Here is a 13,906-nt window from a genome sequence, read left to right as displayed (position 1 = left end):
AATGGCACATCGCCGCACGATCGGTGGAGGATGCTCCTACATGGCTGGGCTTCGAGGGAGATCGGGTGTGTAGGATGTGGGAAGGTCTACGACGCCTTTTCTGTGAAAAGAAGACGTGACAGCACGAGGCACTGGACAAGCACAAGCCAACCGCAAAAGAAAAGAACGGCGACAAGCGAGAAGATGCGGCGGGCAGACGTGCAAAGGGAATCGCCACTGAAAAGAGCGCGGAACACACAAACAGCGAAAACAAACAGGAGAGAGAGAAACAACCAGCGAAGCGCAGCCTATGCGCGACTCGCGCCTACTCTAGCATCAGCTCTCGCAGCTTGTCGATGTCCTCATCGGTGAGACCCATGTGTGACTTCGCGTACTTGTAGATGCCGCCCATCTTGTTCAACTCATCAAGTGCAGCGTCGAGGTACTCGTGAAAGACAGTCCAGAGGGCTGTCATCGCCTCCTCACTCATTCCTTCTGCGCCATCGTAGTCCCACGCGTCCGGTGGAATACCAGCGAAGGTGTTCATGAGGAGGTAGTCGGCCCGCTTCTCCTCCTCCGTCACGTCCAGTAGTGTCAACAGCACGTAGCAGCACCACCCCGTGCGGTCCTTACCCGCAGTGCAATGGATGAGAAAGGCGTTGTCGCAGGATGCTTTGTTGTCGATTATGCCCTTGATTATGAGTCCCACTGTTGGCTCGTGCGAGCGCACAAAATCTCGGTAAATCTCCTGCATGAAACGGTGCGCCGTCGCCACCTGCTTGAGGTCCTCGCCTTCTTTCAAAAACTGATTGGCGTTGCTCATGTCGATCGGCAGAGAGGTGCGTTGCATGTGAAGCAGGCTATACCGCTTCGCCGATACTTCGGTGTTATCACGCAGGTCGTACACGTGGTGGATGTGCAGCTGATCGACCAGCACCCTTTGCGCCACGTCCGCTGGAACGCGGCAGAGCTGCTCACTACGGTACACGACGCCCCACCTCGTCGTCTTGGTGCTGTTGTTCGTGTGGTAGCCGCCAAGGCTGCGCAGGTTTTCGAGACCTTCCACCTCTACGCGGCGCAGGCGCTGAATGACGGAGGTCATGAGTGGAACCACCTATACATCTGCATATATATGTATATATGCACCCATACACACACACGCACCCACACCCACAGACACTGCTACTCTCGCAGCAGTCCCATGCAGACTGGCATGGAATGCACGCGTAGGAAGCGGTACCCCACCAACAACAAGAAGGCAATGGAGTCAGAGTGTGTGAGGGGAGGAACTGTGTAAACATGAAAGTCCTCATCGACCTCCCGCATACCTGAGCAGAGGAGGTAGGTGAGGAGGGGCCGTGAGGGGCGGCAGTAAAGACACAGAGGATACAGAACATGTTCTCTCAACGCTAACTGAGAGAGCCTTCTTCTGGAATGCAGCGGCAGCGCGTCGTTACGTATAGACAACTCTAAACCACCTGAACATGCCAACTGGCTGTGTGCAATCCGAGACGCGCGGCCCTCAGAGAATACGCTCGTGCACGATTGGTAGCGTCGATTCGCCTTCCTTTATCCTTGAGAGAAGCAGAGCAACGAGCAGTAGCAACCACCATTACGTCCTCCCGTGTACCTCTGCGTGCGCGTTCCCGACCTTAGAATCCACAATGCCGAGACACGAAAAAAAGGACACAGCTCAAGCAAGCGCGACGGCAGCACGACAGTCGGAGGGGTAGGCGCAGTTAGCAGGAGTCTGTGTCGTGAAAGAAGGGCACGGGAGGAGACCGCTGCGTGGAGGTGCTTCATGTGAGTGCGCACGGACAGCGCACACACGGTCCCATCACTCACGGAGCCAAGATGTCGCGAACACCTCGCCTTACTGCACGCTCCTGTCGAAAGAAAAAAGGAACCGCGCTGTGGCCATCAAGACTCACAGCACCACAGGCGGTAGCATCAGCAAAAACGCCTATGCTGCTGAAGCTGCATCCGACGTTGATCCATGGCGAGCTCGAAAAAGCTCTTGTACATCTGCGCCGACAAGTCGACATTGTTGCCTCTGTCGCACGCGTCCACGACGCCCTGCCTGTATGCCGTATCACGCCGGCGTCGTGAGCTCCGACGGCGCTCCGCCTCACCGTCAGCGACGGCTTCTGAAAGAAGAAAAGGATTCCCGATAGGAGACGTCATCCAAAGCGATAGGGTTGCTGACGACAAGGAATCGCTGCTCCGACCTCGTGCACGAGACGACGCGGCAACCACGCGATGTGACACCGGGTTGCAGAATAACGTTTGCTCGCTTACCTGCGAGACGGGGCGGAGGTACACATCGTTGCCATATGTGTCTCGCGTGCGTAAGCGACGGGAAGTGAGCGGAGACGTGCCACTGCGTCTTCTCAAGGAAGAAGCGGAGCCCATGATGTGGATGGGATTAACTAGAAGATTCCGCCAAAGCGTGAGCCAACCAACAAGATGCACAGAGAGAGAACGAAAGGGCGGAAAAGCAGGCACACATAGAATTCACTTGCCATACGAGTGTCACACACCACCTTGCGTACGCACACATCGGGACGTATCGCACGCCGTAGAGAAATAAAGGCTCACAACAGGAAGGGGGTTCTGTTATCCCCGTCTCACCCTAGTTTGCACACGTCAGCACATGGACGCCTACACAACCACAGCTCGCCTGCCTCCGCCACATCATCGGCTACGTCCTCGTTCTCTAGGGCGCGCCGTCCGCCGTCGAATCGAGGTCACGCGCCTACCGGGCCCTCCCTGCCCTTCATCGCTTGTTCTTCGGGCACGTGCTGCGCGGTGGGCGCGCCCCGCACACATGGGTGCGCCGCACACCTTGACGCAGACCGGCCGCGGCCAAGGCCCGGCTCGAGGGGGTGGGGGCGTGGCGTCCGGCGTGCGGGTAGCAGGGGGTGGCCCGGGCGCATGCCGGGTAAGCCCAGGGAGGGGGCCGGCCAGCCGCAGGCCCGGCGCCTCGGAGACTCTGCGCCACCCTGCCTGCGCGTCCTGCTACTCCCTCGGCCGCGTCACGCCGCCGCATCCCGTAGAAAGACGCCGTGCCCCTCCGCGGCGGGCGCCGGGTGGCTCGGTGGTGCCGTTCGGGGCGCTCTCGCCATGCCACCGGCACCCGCCCACCCAGCCCGTGGATAGGCATGCGCCCGCTCGCGAGGAGACCCCAGAGCCTGCCGCTGCGAAGGGGCACGGGAGGGCAGCCGCGGCCACCCGACGGCGGAAGCCGATGCAGCGCGAGCGATGCGCGAATCTCGCGTGGCATGTCGGGCACAACGCCAGAACGGACGCCCTCGGTAGGCAGAGCAGGCGGGGTGGGGGCTCTGGCGGGGGCGGGGCAGCACACCATCTGCGCCTCGTGCTGCCACTGCGGGTCACCCGCCGTTGCGGGAATCCGAAGCGCCGCCGGGTGCCCGCGCGGGGCTGCACGAGCACGATCTTATGCGCTGACTCGCCGACACGATTCGCGGCGAGCCGGTGCAAACGCGATCATGGCTGCAGGGCTCCTCCGCACCGCGCCAGCCCAGGCCTGCCCGCCGACATCGAGAGTCCGCAGCCGCACCCCAGGCCACGCTGCAGGGCCTTGGCGTCGCCCGGCACGGCGGGCAATAGGCCGTGACGCTACTGTGGGGCGGTGGGCACCATGAAAGAGAAAAGGTATGGGGAAGAATGAAGAGCGCGATGTAATGAGGAATGCAAGTTCGCTAGTGCATGTTGAGAGGGGTGTCCAAGCACCGCCCTGTTTTGCGGGACTCCGTTGCCTACTGACAAGTGCCGTGCTTTTTAGCACGTGTGGTGTGTCTCGGTGTATGGTGGTGATCATGGTGATCACTTCAGCCGCCGCGCATAGACCACTACCTTCACAACGAAGCGCCTCCCGTGCACACCGCCTCATCACTTCTTCTTCGTTGGGTGCGGCTGCCTCAGTGCCCGCAGCGTTTCGCGTGTTTGGATGATACAAAGAGGAAGAGTAGGAAATACAAAGTCACAGAGAAGAAACGGCGACAAGAAACGGACGTCAACTCGCAGGGAGAGCACCCAAGACCGCAGAAAGCCGAATCAGGTGCAGCGATAGCGCGACGTACGACGTGACCGTCTCGGTGAGAGTCACCGGACCGTACGATGTGCGCCTCAACGGCGCACAAAAAAAGGGGGAGGTGGGGGGAAGGAAAAATAAGAGTCAATCGAGAAAATGAGAGAGAGAGGTAACGTGATGCAGGCGAGACGCCCAGTGGAAGCGAGAAAGTAGGGTGGGGCGGACCAAGAAAGGAGTAAGGCAATATGACTAAAACAATGAAAACGCCCCGTTGCTGTCTTTGCACCATGCACACGCACAACGCCTGTGATAATGGCGTACAAGCACAAAGGGCAGCTCTAGATACGCATATACAGCGGACTCGCACTCTGGGTGACACTGAGAGGTAAGAGAGGGAGGAAAAGTGGACAGCAGCGACGTCGGTGAGATCGTTCATGTGGAGGGAGGGCGTCTGTGAGCACCGTCTGCTTGGTGAGCAGACCTCATCAATTCGTGTGGTTCATTTCCGCCCTTTCGTGCCTCTCGTTTGTGCTGTGTTTCATCTTACCACTCCCAATCGTTCTCAACACGTGGCTGTGTCCTGGTCGGCGGCATAGCAGCAGCATCGGCGTGACCGGAACGTGTGTCTGCAGTGGAGCGGTAAAGTGAACTTCTCGTGTTTGGGCCCGACGCTTCTGTCGTCGAGCCCGAGAAAAAAGAGGCCGCCGGAGTAGTCGACACCTGACCCAGCTTGCCCTTCCGAAGTGACTTCAGCGAGGTCTTGGACTGCGTCGGGATCTGTACAGATACCGGCCCGGCCGAGGAAGCTGAAGAATGAAAGAGTTCATTCTTTGTTGCTGAGTTGTTGTCCACAATATGGCTGAAAGAATCCGCGGCGTCACCGCTGCGGCGTGCGCCGGCGCCTCGTACCGTCTTGGGGTTCTCTTTCAGTTCGACGGAGATGTCAGAGTAGCCTTCGTTGTCACCGCCGCCGCGCTGCGACTGGAAAAAGCGTCCCAGTTTTCGGCCGCCGGCAGGGACCCCGGCTGCCACACTGCTCGGCTCCATGCCAAGGTAGGCGCCGTTGTCGCTGCGTAGCGTGGAATAGCGTAGACGTTGCTGCTGAAAAAACGAGTACGGTCTGCTACCACTTCCGCCGCCATTTTGGCCAACGAACGGGCACGCACTTCGGCACCGCCGCCCACCATACATGATGAGGGCCACGATAAAGAGAATGACGAAGAATAAGACCAAAGCGGTGCCCATACCATGATCCTTCGCCGGACGCTTCGCTGTTGGTGTCTCCGAGGATGCCGTTGTGACAGTATTCGTCAGAGTCATATCAGCTACCCCTTCTCCAGGTTGCTTCTCTTTGTTCGCCTCAGAGGAAGAAGACGTGCTGGAAGAATGACTGCTCCCTGCAAAGGACGACGAGCCAGACCCGGAATGGAAACTGGAGCTCCCCTCAACCGCGCTGCTTTCGCTCGTAGCTGCAAAGGACGACGAGCCAGACCCGGAATGGAAACTGGAGCTCCCCTCAACCGCGCTGCTTTCGCTCGTAGCTGCAAAGGACGACGAGCCAGACCCGGAATGGAAACTGGAGCTCCCCTCAACCGCGCTGCTTTCGCTCGTAGCTGCAAAGGACGACGAGCCAGACCCGGAATGGAAACTGGAGCTCCCCTCAACCGCGCTGCTTTCGCTCGTAGCTGCAAAGGACGACGAGCCAGACCCGGAATGGAAACTGGAGCTCCCCTCAACCGCGCTGCTTTCGCTCGTAGCTGCAAAGGACGACGAGCCAGACCCGGAATGGAAACTGGAGCTCCCCTCAACCGCGCTGCTTTCGCTCGTAGCTGCAAAGGACGACGAGCCAGACCCGGAATGGAAACTGGAGCTCCCCTCAACCGCGCTGCTTTCGCTCGTAGCTGCAAAGGACGACGAGCCAGACCCCGAATGGAAACTGGAGCTCCCCTCAACCGCGCTGCTTTCGCTCGTAGCTGCAAAGGACGACGAGCCAGACCCCGAATGGAAACTGGAGCTCCCCTCAACCGCGCTGCTTTCGCTCGTAGCTGCAAAGGACGACGAGCCACTCTCGATAGGCGGATTGTCTTCCGCCTTCCAGTTGAAGGATGTCGCACCACTGTGAGCAACAGTTTCCATGTTCATGACCTCGTGGTCAGCGCGAGCCTGTAAACCTTTTTCGCCGAAGATTCCTTCTTTGTTCACGGCTTCGCGGGTATTGTAGCGGCTGTTAAGGCTTTGGCCTGCTTGCGGAAGGGAACCACTCTCAAGTTCTGCAAGTCCACGCACTTGCTGTTGCGCGTGTACGAGGGTACAGTAGAGATCACCGAGAACAAAAAAGACAGCAAAGAGGACACACATCACAGTGGCACGGTGACGGCCACCAGTACCCCGCCGGTGCGACGGATGCGCCATTGTCCCTTCTCGCCGTGTTTCTTGTGCCTCTACGGGTGCTAAAGCAACCGATGGGAAGGCGTGAGAGCGAGGTTGAGATGGATTCGGTGATGCGATGTCAGACAGCAACCACACAAACGGATACGCAGATCAGGTAAGTACGTGTGCGTTCACACAAAAGAAAACGCAATGGCTTAGACACATGAACAAAAACCAAGACACACACACACACAGTGCGCCGCAGGAGAAGGGAGAGAGAGAAAATGCGTCCCACTCGGGCCGTAGGTTACTATGCCCAAATCTGTGCCAGGTGTGTGACATGTAGCCAGAGAGGAAGAGGAAAAGGGAAAGAGTTGGCGATTGAAAAAGGGTGGGGTGGAGTGGGGATTCGTTTGCATGGATATGCGTGCTCCTGCACGTGCACACGTATCTTTCGGCTTATTCTGTCCCGCCCCGCCCTCCGTCCGGCGCGCGCGCATACACCCACTTATGCGGAGGAGGTTGCATGAGCGTGAAAAGCGGCGGGTGGTGCTGTGCAACAGAGGTAAATGCGCCTGATTCCGCATACGCACCAGCACACAATGTGGTCAATGCCACTCATCTGAGAAACGACTGCTCCGCTTCATTGCGCCGAGTTTCTGTGGGTCTTTGTGCCTATATATGCGTATGAGCATTGGCGAGTGGCAATGACCACCACTAACGTTGCTACTGCTACACACCAAAAAAAAGAACAGCAACTTCGCTTTCCGCTGCGATCGTCATTTAGCGTCTGCTGCGGTTCTGAAGCTGAGGGAAAGCACTACCAGCGTATCCTTTGCCCGGTATCCCGCCCCCTCTCGCGTGCACAGAGCGAGTCTCGCCGGGGTCGACCTTACCAACAACGACAACAACAAAAAGCGCGCCGACACCACTGTGAAAGAATTCTGCACAAGCGCACGCGCAGATGAGTCATACATACACCCGCAAAGAGCTGCCTTGGCAGACGTATATCTACGTGATCGCCATACTCTCCGTGCACGCAAATCAACAGACACGCACATACTCACAGGGGGAGCGAGACATGGATTGAGCATCGATCCAAAGAGAGAAGCAGAGGGGTGGGGAGGGAGAGGCCAAATGATGGACACCTAGACCATCTGATACACACAGAGCCGAATCATCTGTCGAGACAAATAATAGTGGTATGCGTGGAAGCAATCGAACGAAGGCAATCGTAAACAAAAAAAGGGGTGCGGGGCTCGAGATGATCCTGAGGGTGACGTTTGAGGGGGTGCGCAGTGGGTGAGCCAAAAAGGTGGGGAGATGGTAAATTGTTAGGACACGCACACACACACACACACGTGCCCGCCCATCCCCCGCACAAACTCCCCGAAAACGAACTAAAGAAGATAAGCAAGGGTGAGATGAGAGCAAGAGTCACCCAGCGAGAAGATGGGAAGGGAGGAAGAAGCAACAGAGGAAGGCGACAAGTGGAACGGTGAAGAAGGCAAATACAAAAAAAAATAAAGCAATTACTGCTTCGTACACATGCACACAGGCTTGTGTGTGTGTGTGTGAGGGGAGGGGAGGGGGGTAGGTACGCTACACACGTCTGCCAACAACCGTTTCCTTTTTCCCTCCTCTTCCTTCCGCGATACCCCCTCCCACTCCCCACAATAATATGTCTATGCAAATATGCGCATATGTGTGCTGGTGAGGGCTGCGCTTGCTCGTGAACTCTTCACTCCCCCCCCCCAAACGCATACACACAGACATACAACCCAAGATGAACCACAGCACGAGCAAGCAATGCAAAGAGAAGAACCGTTCGCCTCTGTGCAACAAGAACATGAGCCGATCGTGGTGCCACCGTTGTCCGGCTGAATGACACACGTGAAGACGCACGCACAGATGCATACACACATATACATATATACTGTGTGTGGGTGTGTAAAAAAAAACCTACGTGGCGATACAAGGGAGAAACACAAAAAGGGAAGCTCGCAAGAAATATTATTGGGACGGGGCAGACGTTCGATACAGGATAAGGCACCGCCACGCCGGAAAGGTAGACCGTGCAGCACAAACACAAGAAAACACACACACACATACATACACACGCACAGCTTCCCTAGAAGCGCTGCGTATTCCAGTCGCCATCCTCGATCACATATGTGTCGCTAATATTTCTTCAACGTGTCACTGTACCACCAACAAGTCAGCCACTAGACGCATACAGTCACAGGTCACCTGCCTCTGCTGCGCGATGGCGATGTCCAGGAGCGGGGCTCCACCCAACGCCGTTTGGCGTCCCTCGGCCCATTGCAATACCCGTGCATGCAGCACCGTCTCGGTCCCGCACCGCGCCCAACACCGCCGCAACGCAGCCAAAGCAGAAACACAGTAGGCGGGATGCACCCATTCGCTTGATCGCCGACACGATTCGCGGCGAGCCGGTGCAAACGTGATCATGGCTGCAGGGCTCCTCCGCACCGCGCCAGCCCAGGCCTGCCCGCCGACATCGAGAGTCCGCAGCCGCACCCCAGGCCACGCTGCAGGGCCTTGGCGTCGCCCGGCACGGCGGGCGCTATCAGGTCCCTTGCATGATACACAGAGAAGACATAGAGTGAAAAGAAAAGAAGAGAGAAACAGATGCGGTGCCGCTGTGTGATCCTCAGCGGTATGTGCCTCCTCCCACCCACACTCCTCTTTGGTGGATATCAATGGCACACGGATGGGCTCTCATGCCATTTCAACGCGTAACCGTCAGCTAGCGTGTGTGTGTGTCGCGGTGCAAGCAACGCCAGCGAGAGGTTTTGGCGATCTTCTCCTTGTCTTCTGTCCCTTGGTGCTCAGCCGTACCGCATCCACCCCAGGATTTTACCGTCTGGATCATCAAGGGTGATAGTGGAGGACAGCATGTTATAGAACAAAGGAATCTTTCGGGTGTAGTTGTGGTACGCCGATGACCACACGGTGTTAGCCCAATTTTGTTCCGCCACATAGATGGCGCCTTGAGTCGATATTTCCACCTTCGCGATGACGGCAACGTGGCCGTAGGGAAAGCCGCGATCTTGGACGGGGTAGATGATGATGTCACCGACTGCGGGGATCTGGAGGCCGTTCGCCACGCGATCGCCGTTCCTGTACCTGTGCAGGGGCAGCGTCATGGATTGGTTCGACAGGAGCCTCACAAAGGTCAGGTTCCAAATGTCTGCGGCTCCTTGAACGTATTCAAAGTACGCGGGCTGCGGCGTTCCGCTCTGCATCCAGTATCGCCGCGCGTACTCTACGCACTGCCATGCCAGCCCCGTGGAGAACTCCTTGGAGATGTAGGTTAGCTGCCTCGTCTCCTTGTTCAGCTCCGGCACCATCAGGTTAATGTACCCCAGCTCGGTGGACACGTAGCTGTCATTGCAGTTGCTGTAGCCAAAGACGCCGTTGAAGACGCCGAGGATGGAGCCGAAGGGTGTGGCGCACGGTTCGCGTGGCTTCACTGACCCACCTGAGGTCCCATTGGTGCCGGTGCAGTTCCCGCCGTAGCGGATGGAGCTGTATAACATGCCAAAGACGATGAAGGCCAGGAAAAGAAGCAATAACGTCGCTAGACCCCACTTGAGAAGGCCGTGAAGTAGCGGATCGTGTGTCAGTGCAAAGAAGCGCACAGGGCCAGAGCTCGCGGTGCCCAAGTCGGCGCTCTTGTTATCGCGTGCCCTGACCCGGGCGCTTTCCGCGTACATGTTGCTAGAGTTATTCGGTTCAGCGGTGGCGTCGCCGTGGCTGCGGGACTGATGGACGACGATATCGCCATCTGCAGCGCCGGAGGCGCTTGTGGCTCGCGGAGACCCAAACCCCGCAGCGCTTTCTCGGTAGTTTTGCTCCATTTTCTCTTGGCTGTGAGACAAGGAGGAGCCGCGTGAGGAATGGGGTGATAACGTCCTGGAAAAGGGAGCGGCAGCCATGGCGCTGACTCGCGGGACCTGCTCCATCGGCAGCAACTCAGTTGACTCCGTCCATTTTCGCATTGTTTTGTGCGTGCGTCTTTGGTGGGAAGGACGAAAAGAGGCGAGCAATGATGTAGCTGAAGCGGAGGACGAGAGAGAGAGAGGGGAGGCGTGCAGCCGTTAAACGTGTTGGCGAAACAGGAAGCGCAAGGATTTCGGCGGCCCAGCGAAGAGGCAGCACTGGGAGTGTTGTGTGCTTGCTTTTGAAAAGCACTGTCGGTAGGGGGGTAGAAAGGCGAGTCAGACGAGAGAAAGCAATGCATGTGTGCGAGTGCAGATGGGAGGACACCCCGGGAAACGAGGCCCCTGAGCAGGCTGACGTCAGTGCCACGATCGAATCAGAGGTATGAGGGAAAAGCGAAGCGGGAAGAGACGAGTGGGTGGGTAGGGAATGGCTTCGATCATGGCAGAAAACTCTAGTTGTCGTGACAGTGCTGAGGCCTGCATGCAATCCTGACATCACATGCACACACACCGCGACAGGGAGAGGGGAAGAGGCTTATGACTCGTGCCTTCACAGGCAGTCATACGCTGACACCATCCGCAGTGTTGCATGTGTGCACCCCCCCCTTCTCTCCCCGGCACAACTGTGTTCTGCATGACTGCACATGGATGCGCACATGCAGGAATACAACTTGGGTTCAAGAAAAAAAAAGAAAACGAAGGCCACAGGCAGCAACTGTCATGACGAGAGGGTGACGTAGAGAGACGCGGATGATATGGGAGGTGGCGGGTAAAAGTGTTGGCACACTTGCGCTGGCGAGAAACACCTCAGGGAAAGCAAATGGCAATAGAGCAACTCCAAATAACTTCTGTTTCCTGCACAAATACCTCGTGGCCATTCGACTCACGACAAAACACGCCGGGCACCGTCGCTATGCGACTCTTGCCGAGCTGCCTCCCCCCCCACTCCCATCGCTCTTCTCCGTCTTTTCCACCCCAACAGGGGGTTTTGTCCACGACAGACACGACACACAGTCACAAAGACACCAAACCAAGGCGCCCGTGCGCGTTCCCTTCGTTCCTCTACCTCTGTCCCTGCGCCCGATCAGAGCCGTGGCCGTTCCCCCCGCCCACTCCCGCTAGCCGCACTCTCCTGCTCTCTGAGGGCGCGCGTGGGTGAGGCGACTGCATCACCTGACTTGTTTTGGCTGGTCATTGCTGTCGCCCTTCCTCTTTCGACGTGAGTGCACTTTTGCACGGAGGAGACGGGCATCCCTCACCTCACTTCGTTTGCTTGCTTTCCGCCCCACCTCCAATTTTCTGCTAACATGAGGTGGCCCAAACTCAGTCACCGGTGCGCACAACCGCACCACCACCCACATAAAGACACGCGCACACAAGCATGCGTCTGCTTACAACATTCGACGCGTCCACACCTCGGCGACGAGCACCTACCCTCGTCGACACAGTCTGAACTGGAGCTTTCCGATCTTGCGTCGTCACACAGCCGAAGCATCTGCTACCGCACCCGCACCCCCTCCCCCGCCACTACCACTACCCACACAGACACCCACAAGCAACCAGGGCGATAATAACGCATCTGGACGCCGAGGCGATGCTCACGCTTACTTGCCCCTCTGTGCTCCACGGTGAACTGCGCTCGAGTGCTACTGCTCTGACACATTCCACGTCTGCCCACACTTCTTGCAGCGCAAGATATCGGGCATGCTATCGTGTGCCTGCACCGAGTAGCTGCTGTGATATGCGTCGTTTGCGCCACAGTGCGGACAGCTGTAGAGTGCAGTGGTGGTGCGCCCGGCTGGGGAGCCGAAGGTGGGACTGCCAGTCGAGCCGTCGTCGTTAGGTGAGAAAACGCCATATGGTGAGGTCGGTGAGTCGATATCGCTGCGGTCCTGGGATGCTGGCGAGTTGACCGTAAACTGCATATTCGGGGGGCGGCGCTGCCGCGTGCGGACCAGCAATGGCAAGGTCCCTGCGTGATTGATGATGTCCTCCACATAAATCTTGCCCTCCAACAAGAGGCGGCGCAGTGCCTTGCCGGTGTCGCCGGTGTCGCCAAAGGCAGAGAGCACTAGCATCTGCGCATCGGCGTCGCAGCGGCGCTCGAGCGCGTCCTCGATGGCGCCGCACAGCGCCATCACATCGACGCTCGCCGGCGCATCGTTGATCTCCTCATTGGTGAAGCAGCTAAAGAGGTTTACACCAATGCGGCCGAGCTCGTTGTCGCCAGCCACGCCATCAGAGCAGGTCTCGATGGAGCACCGGTCCACCTCATTCTCCGCGGAGAGCTGCTGCTGCGTGTTCTGTGGCAAGGAGTGAAACCAGTAGTTTAGTATTGCCTGTGCCAGCTGCACCACGGGTGGGGTGAAGAAACGGAGAAGACTGCCGATGGCAACGCCGACACCCGTTTCCTGCAGCTGCGCCACCGTCACATCGACGTTCTTCAGCTGCCGCAGAACGCCGAGAATGTCCGCCTCGACGTCGAGGGCCGTTGCGGCACCACTCAGACACCGCGACATGAAGCCGCGCAACTCCTGCGTGCAGGTTCGCAACTCCGTGGACGACGCCGTACGCCGTGCATTGCGTACCTTTCGGTAGTAGTATGCAAGATCATTACGCGGGCTGTAGTCGGATAGCGTGCCTGGCCCGAGGTCGTACTCCTCCAGTTTGCTCTGCCGCTCGTACTTGACCTTCTTCATCGCTGATCGGCTCGACGAAGCCCCCTTGCGTCGCTGGAACAAGTCCTCGTCGTTCTCGCTGTCGTTATCGCCGCTGCCGCTGCTAACTTCTGCCTCGTTCTCCGAATAAGTGTCGCCACCGCGGTAACAACGATGACCCTTCGAAGACTTATCCTTCCGCGTCTTGCGCGGGCCATCGCCACCAGCATGCCCATCACCACCACTGCTGCCATTACTCTTCCGCTTCTTGTGTTTCTTATCCTTCTTGTGCTTTTTCTGGTCCACGGCGCTCTGCGGCTCTGCCATGACCGCCTCCGTCTCAGCAGCCAGTGCCTCCCAGTCGACGTCGTCTTCGCCAGAGAAGGCGTGATTGCCCTGCTCCTCCGTGGCACCAGAGACAGACGGTGTGGTGTGCGGGCCCTCTTCTCCAGGCGTAGCATCAGTACTAGCCAAGGCGGCAATCATCTCCTCGATCGCGGCGGCACAGCTCTCGTCGCTACGGCCGGCTTCTATGAGTTCCGCGTCCTCTACTGCGCCGTGGTAGGGACGCAGCTGCTCCACATCCGCAGAGCTCGCAAACACCAACGTCGCTGAGGCGCTCGGACCGCAGAGAAGCACGACATCGCTGCCCTCGGGAGGGTCTTGGCCCACCTGCGCGGGGTCTAGCACCATCGCGGGCCACCAAGGGTAGCCGGACTGCTTCACCCACACCCATGAGTTGACGGGGTAGTCGGCGGAGGTGCTGGCGCTCATCGTGCACGCGCAAAGGTCGTCTTCCAGAGGACAGGGCAGATACAGTGGATATTGACGACCTGGTGTCACTGCGTAGACTGCACGCTCACACACGCAACCACGAG

At 58.2% G+C, this 13,906-nt stretch overlaps 4 protein-coding genes across 4 annotated transcripts; all 4 read right to left on the bottom strand.

The window, feature by feature from the left end:
* Positions 1-304: 304 nt before the first annotated feature.
* On the bottom strand, positions 305-1,081 carry LMXM_32_2840 (hypothetical protein, unknown function; the record flags this gene model as incomplete). Its single annotated transcript, XM_003878493.1, has 1 exon — positions 305-1,081. One exon carries the CDS (start codon positions 1,079-1,081, stop codon positions 305-307), a length of 777 nt encoding a protein of 258 aa, XP_003878542.1.
* A 3,495-nt stretch (positions 1,082-4,576) lies between these two features.
* On the bottom strand, positions 4,577-6,445 carry LMXM_32_2835 (hypothetical protein; the record flags this gene model as incomplete). Its single annotated transcript, XM_003878492.1, has 1 exon — positions 4,577-6,445. The coding sequence occupies one exon, from the start codon at positions 6,443-6,445 to the stop codon at positions 4,577-4,579; it is 1,869 nt and encodes a 622-aa protein (XP_003878541.1).
* Positions 6,446-9,255: 2,810 nt separating this feature from the next.
* Positions 9,256-9,966, bottom strand: LMXM_32_2830 (D-alanyl-glycyl endopeptidase-like protein; the record flags this gene model as incomplete). The annotated part of the gene is made up of 1 exon (XM_003878491.1): positions 9,256-9,966. One exon carries the CDS (start codon positions 9,964-9,966, stop codon positions 9,256-9,258), a length of 711 nt encoding a protein of 236 aa, XP_003878540.1.
* Positions 9,967-12,017: 2,051 nt separating this feature from the next.
* On the bottom strand, positions 12,018-13,802 carry LMXM_32_2820 (conserved hypothetical protein; the record flags this gene model as incomplete). The annotated part of the gene is made up of 1 exon (XM_003878490.1): positions 12,018-13,802. One exon carries the CDS (start codon positions 13,800-13,802, stop codon positions 12,018-12,020), a length of 1,785 nt encoding a protein of 594 aa, XP_003878539.1.
* Between the last annotated feature and the right edge of the window lie 104 nt (positions 13,803-13,906).

The sequence above is a fragment of the Leishmania mexicana genome, chromosome 32, assembly GCF_000234665.1.
Source record: "Leishmania mexicana MHOM/GT/2001/U1103 complete genome, chromosome 32".
NCBI lineage: Eukaryota > Euglenozoa > Kinetoplastea > Trypanosomatida > Trypanosomatidae > Leishmania > Leishmania mexicana.
This window is presented reverse-complemented; position numbering and strand designations above follow the sequence as displayed.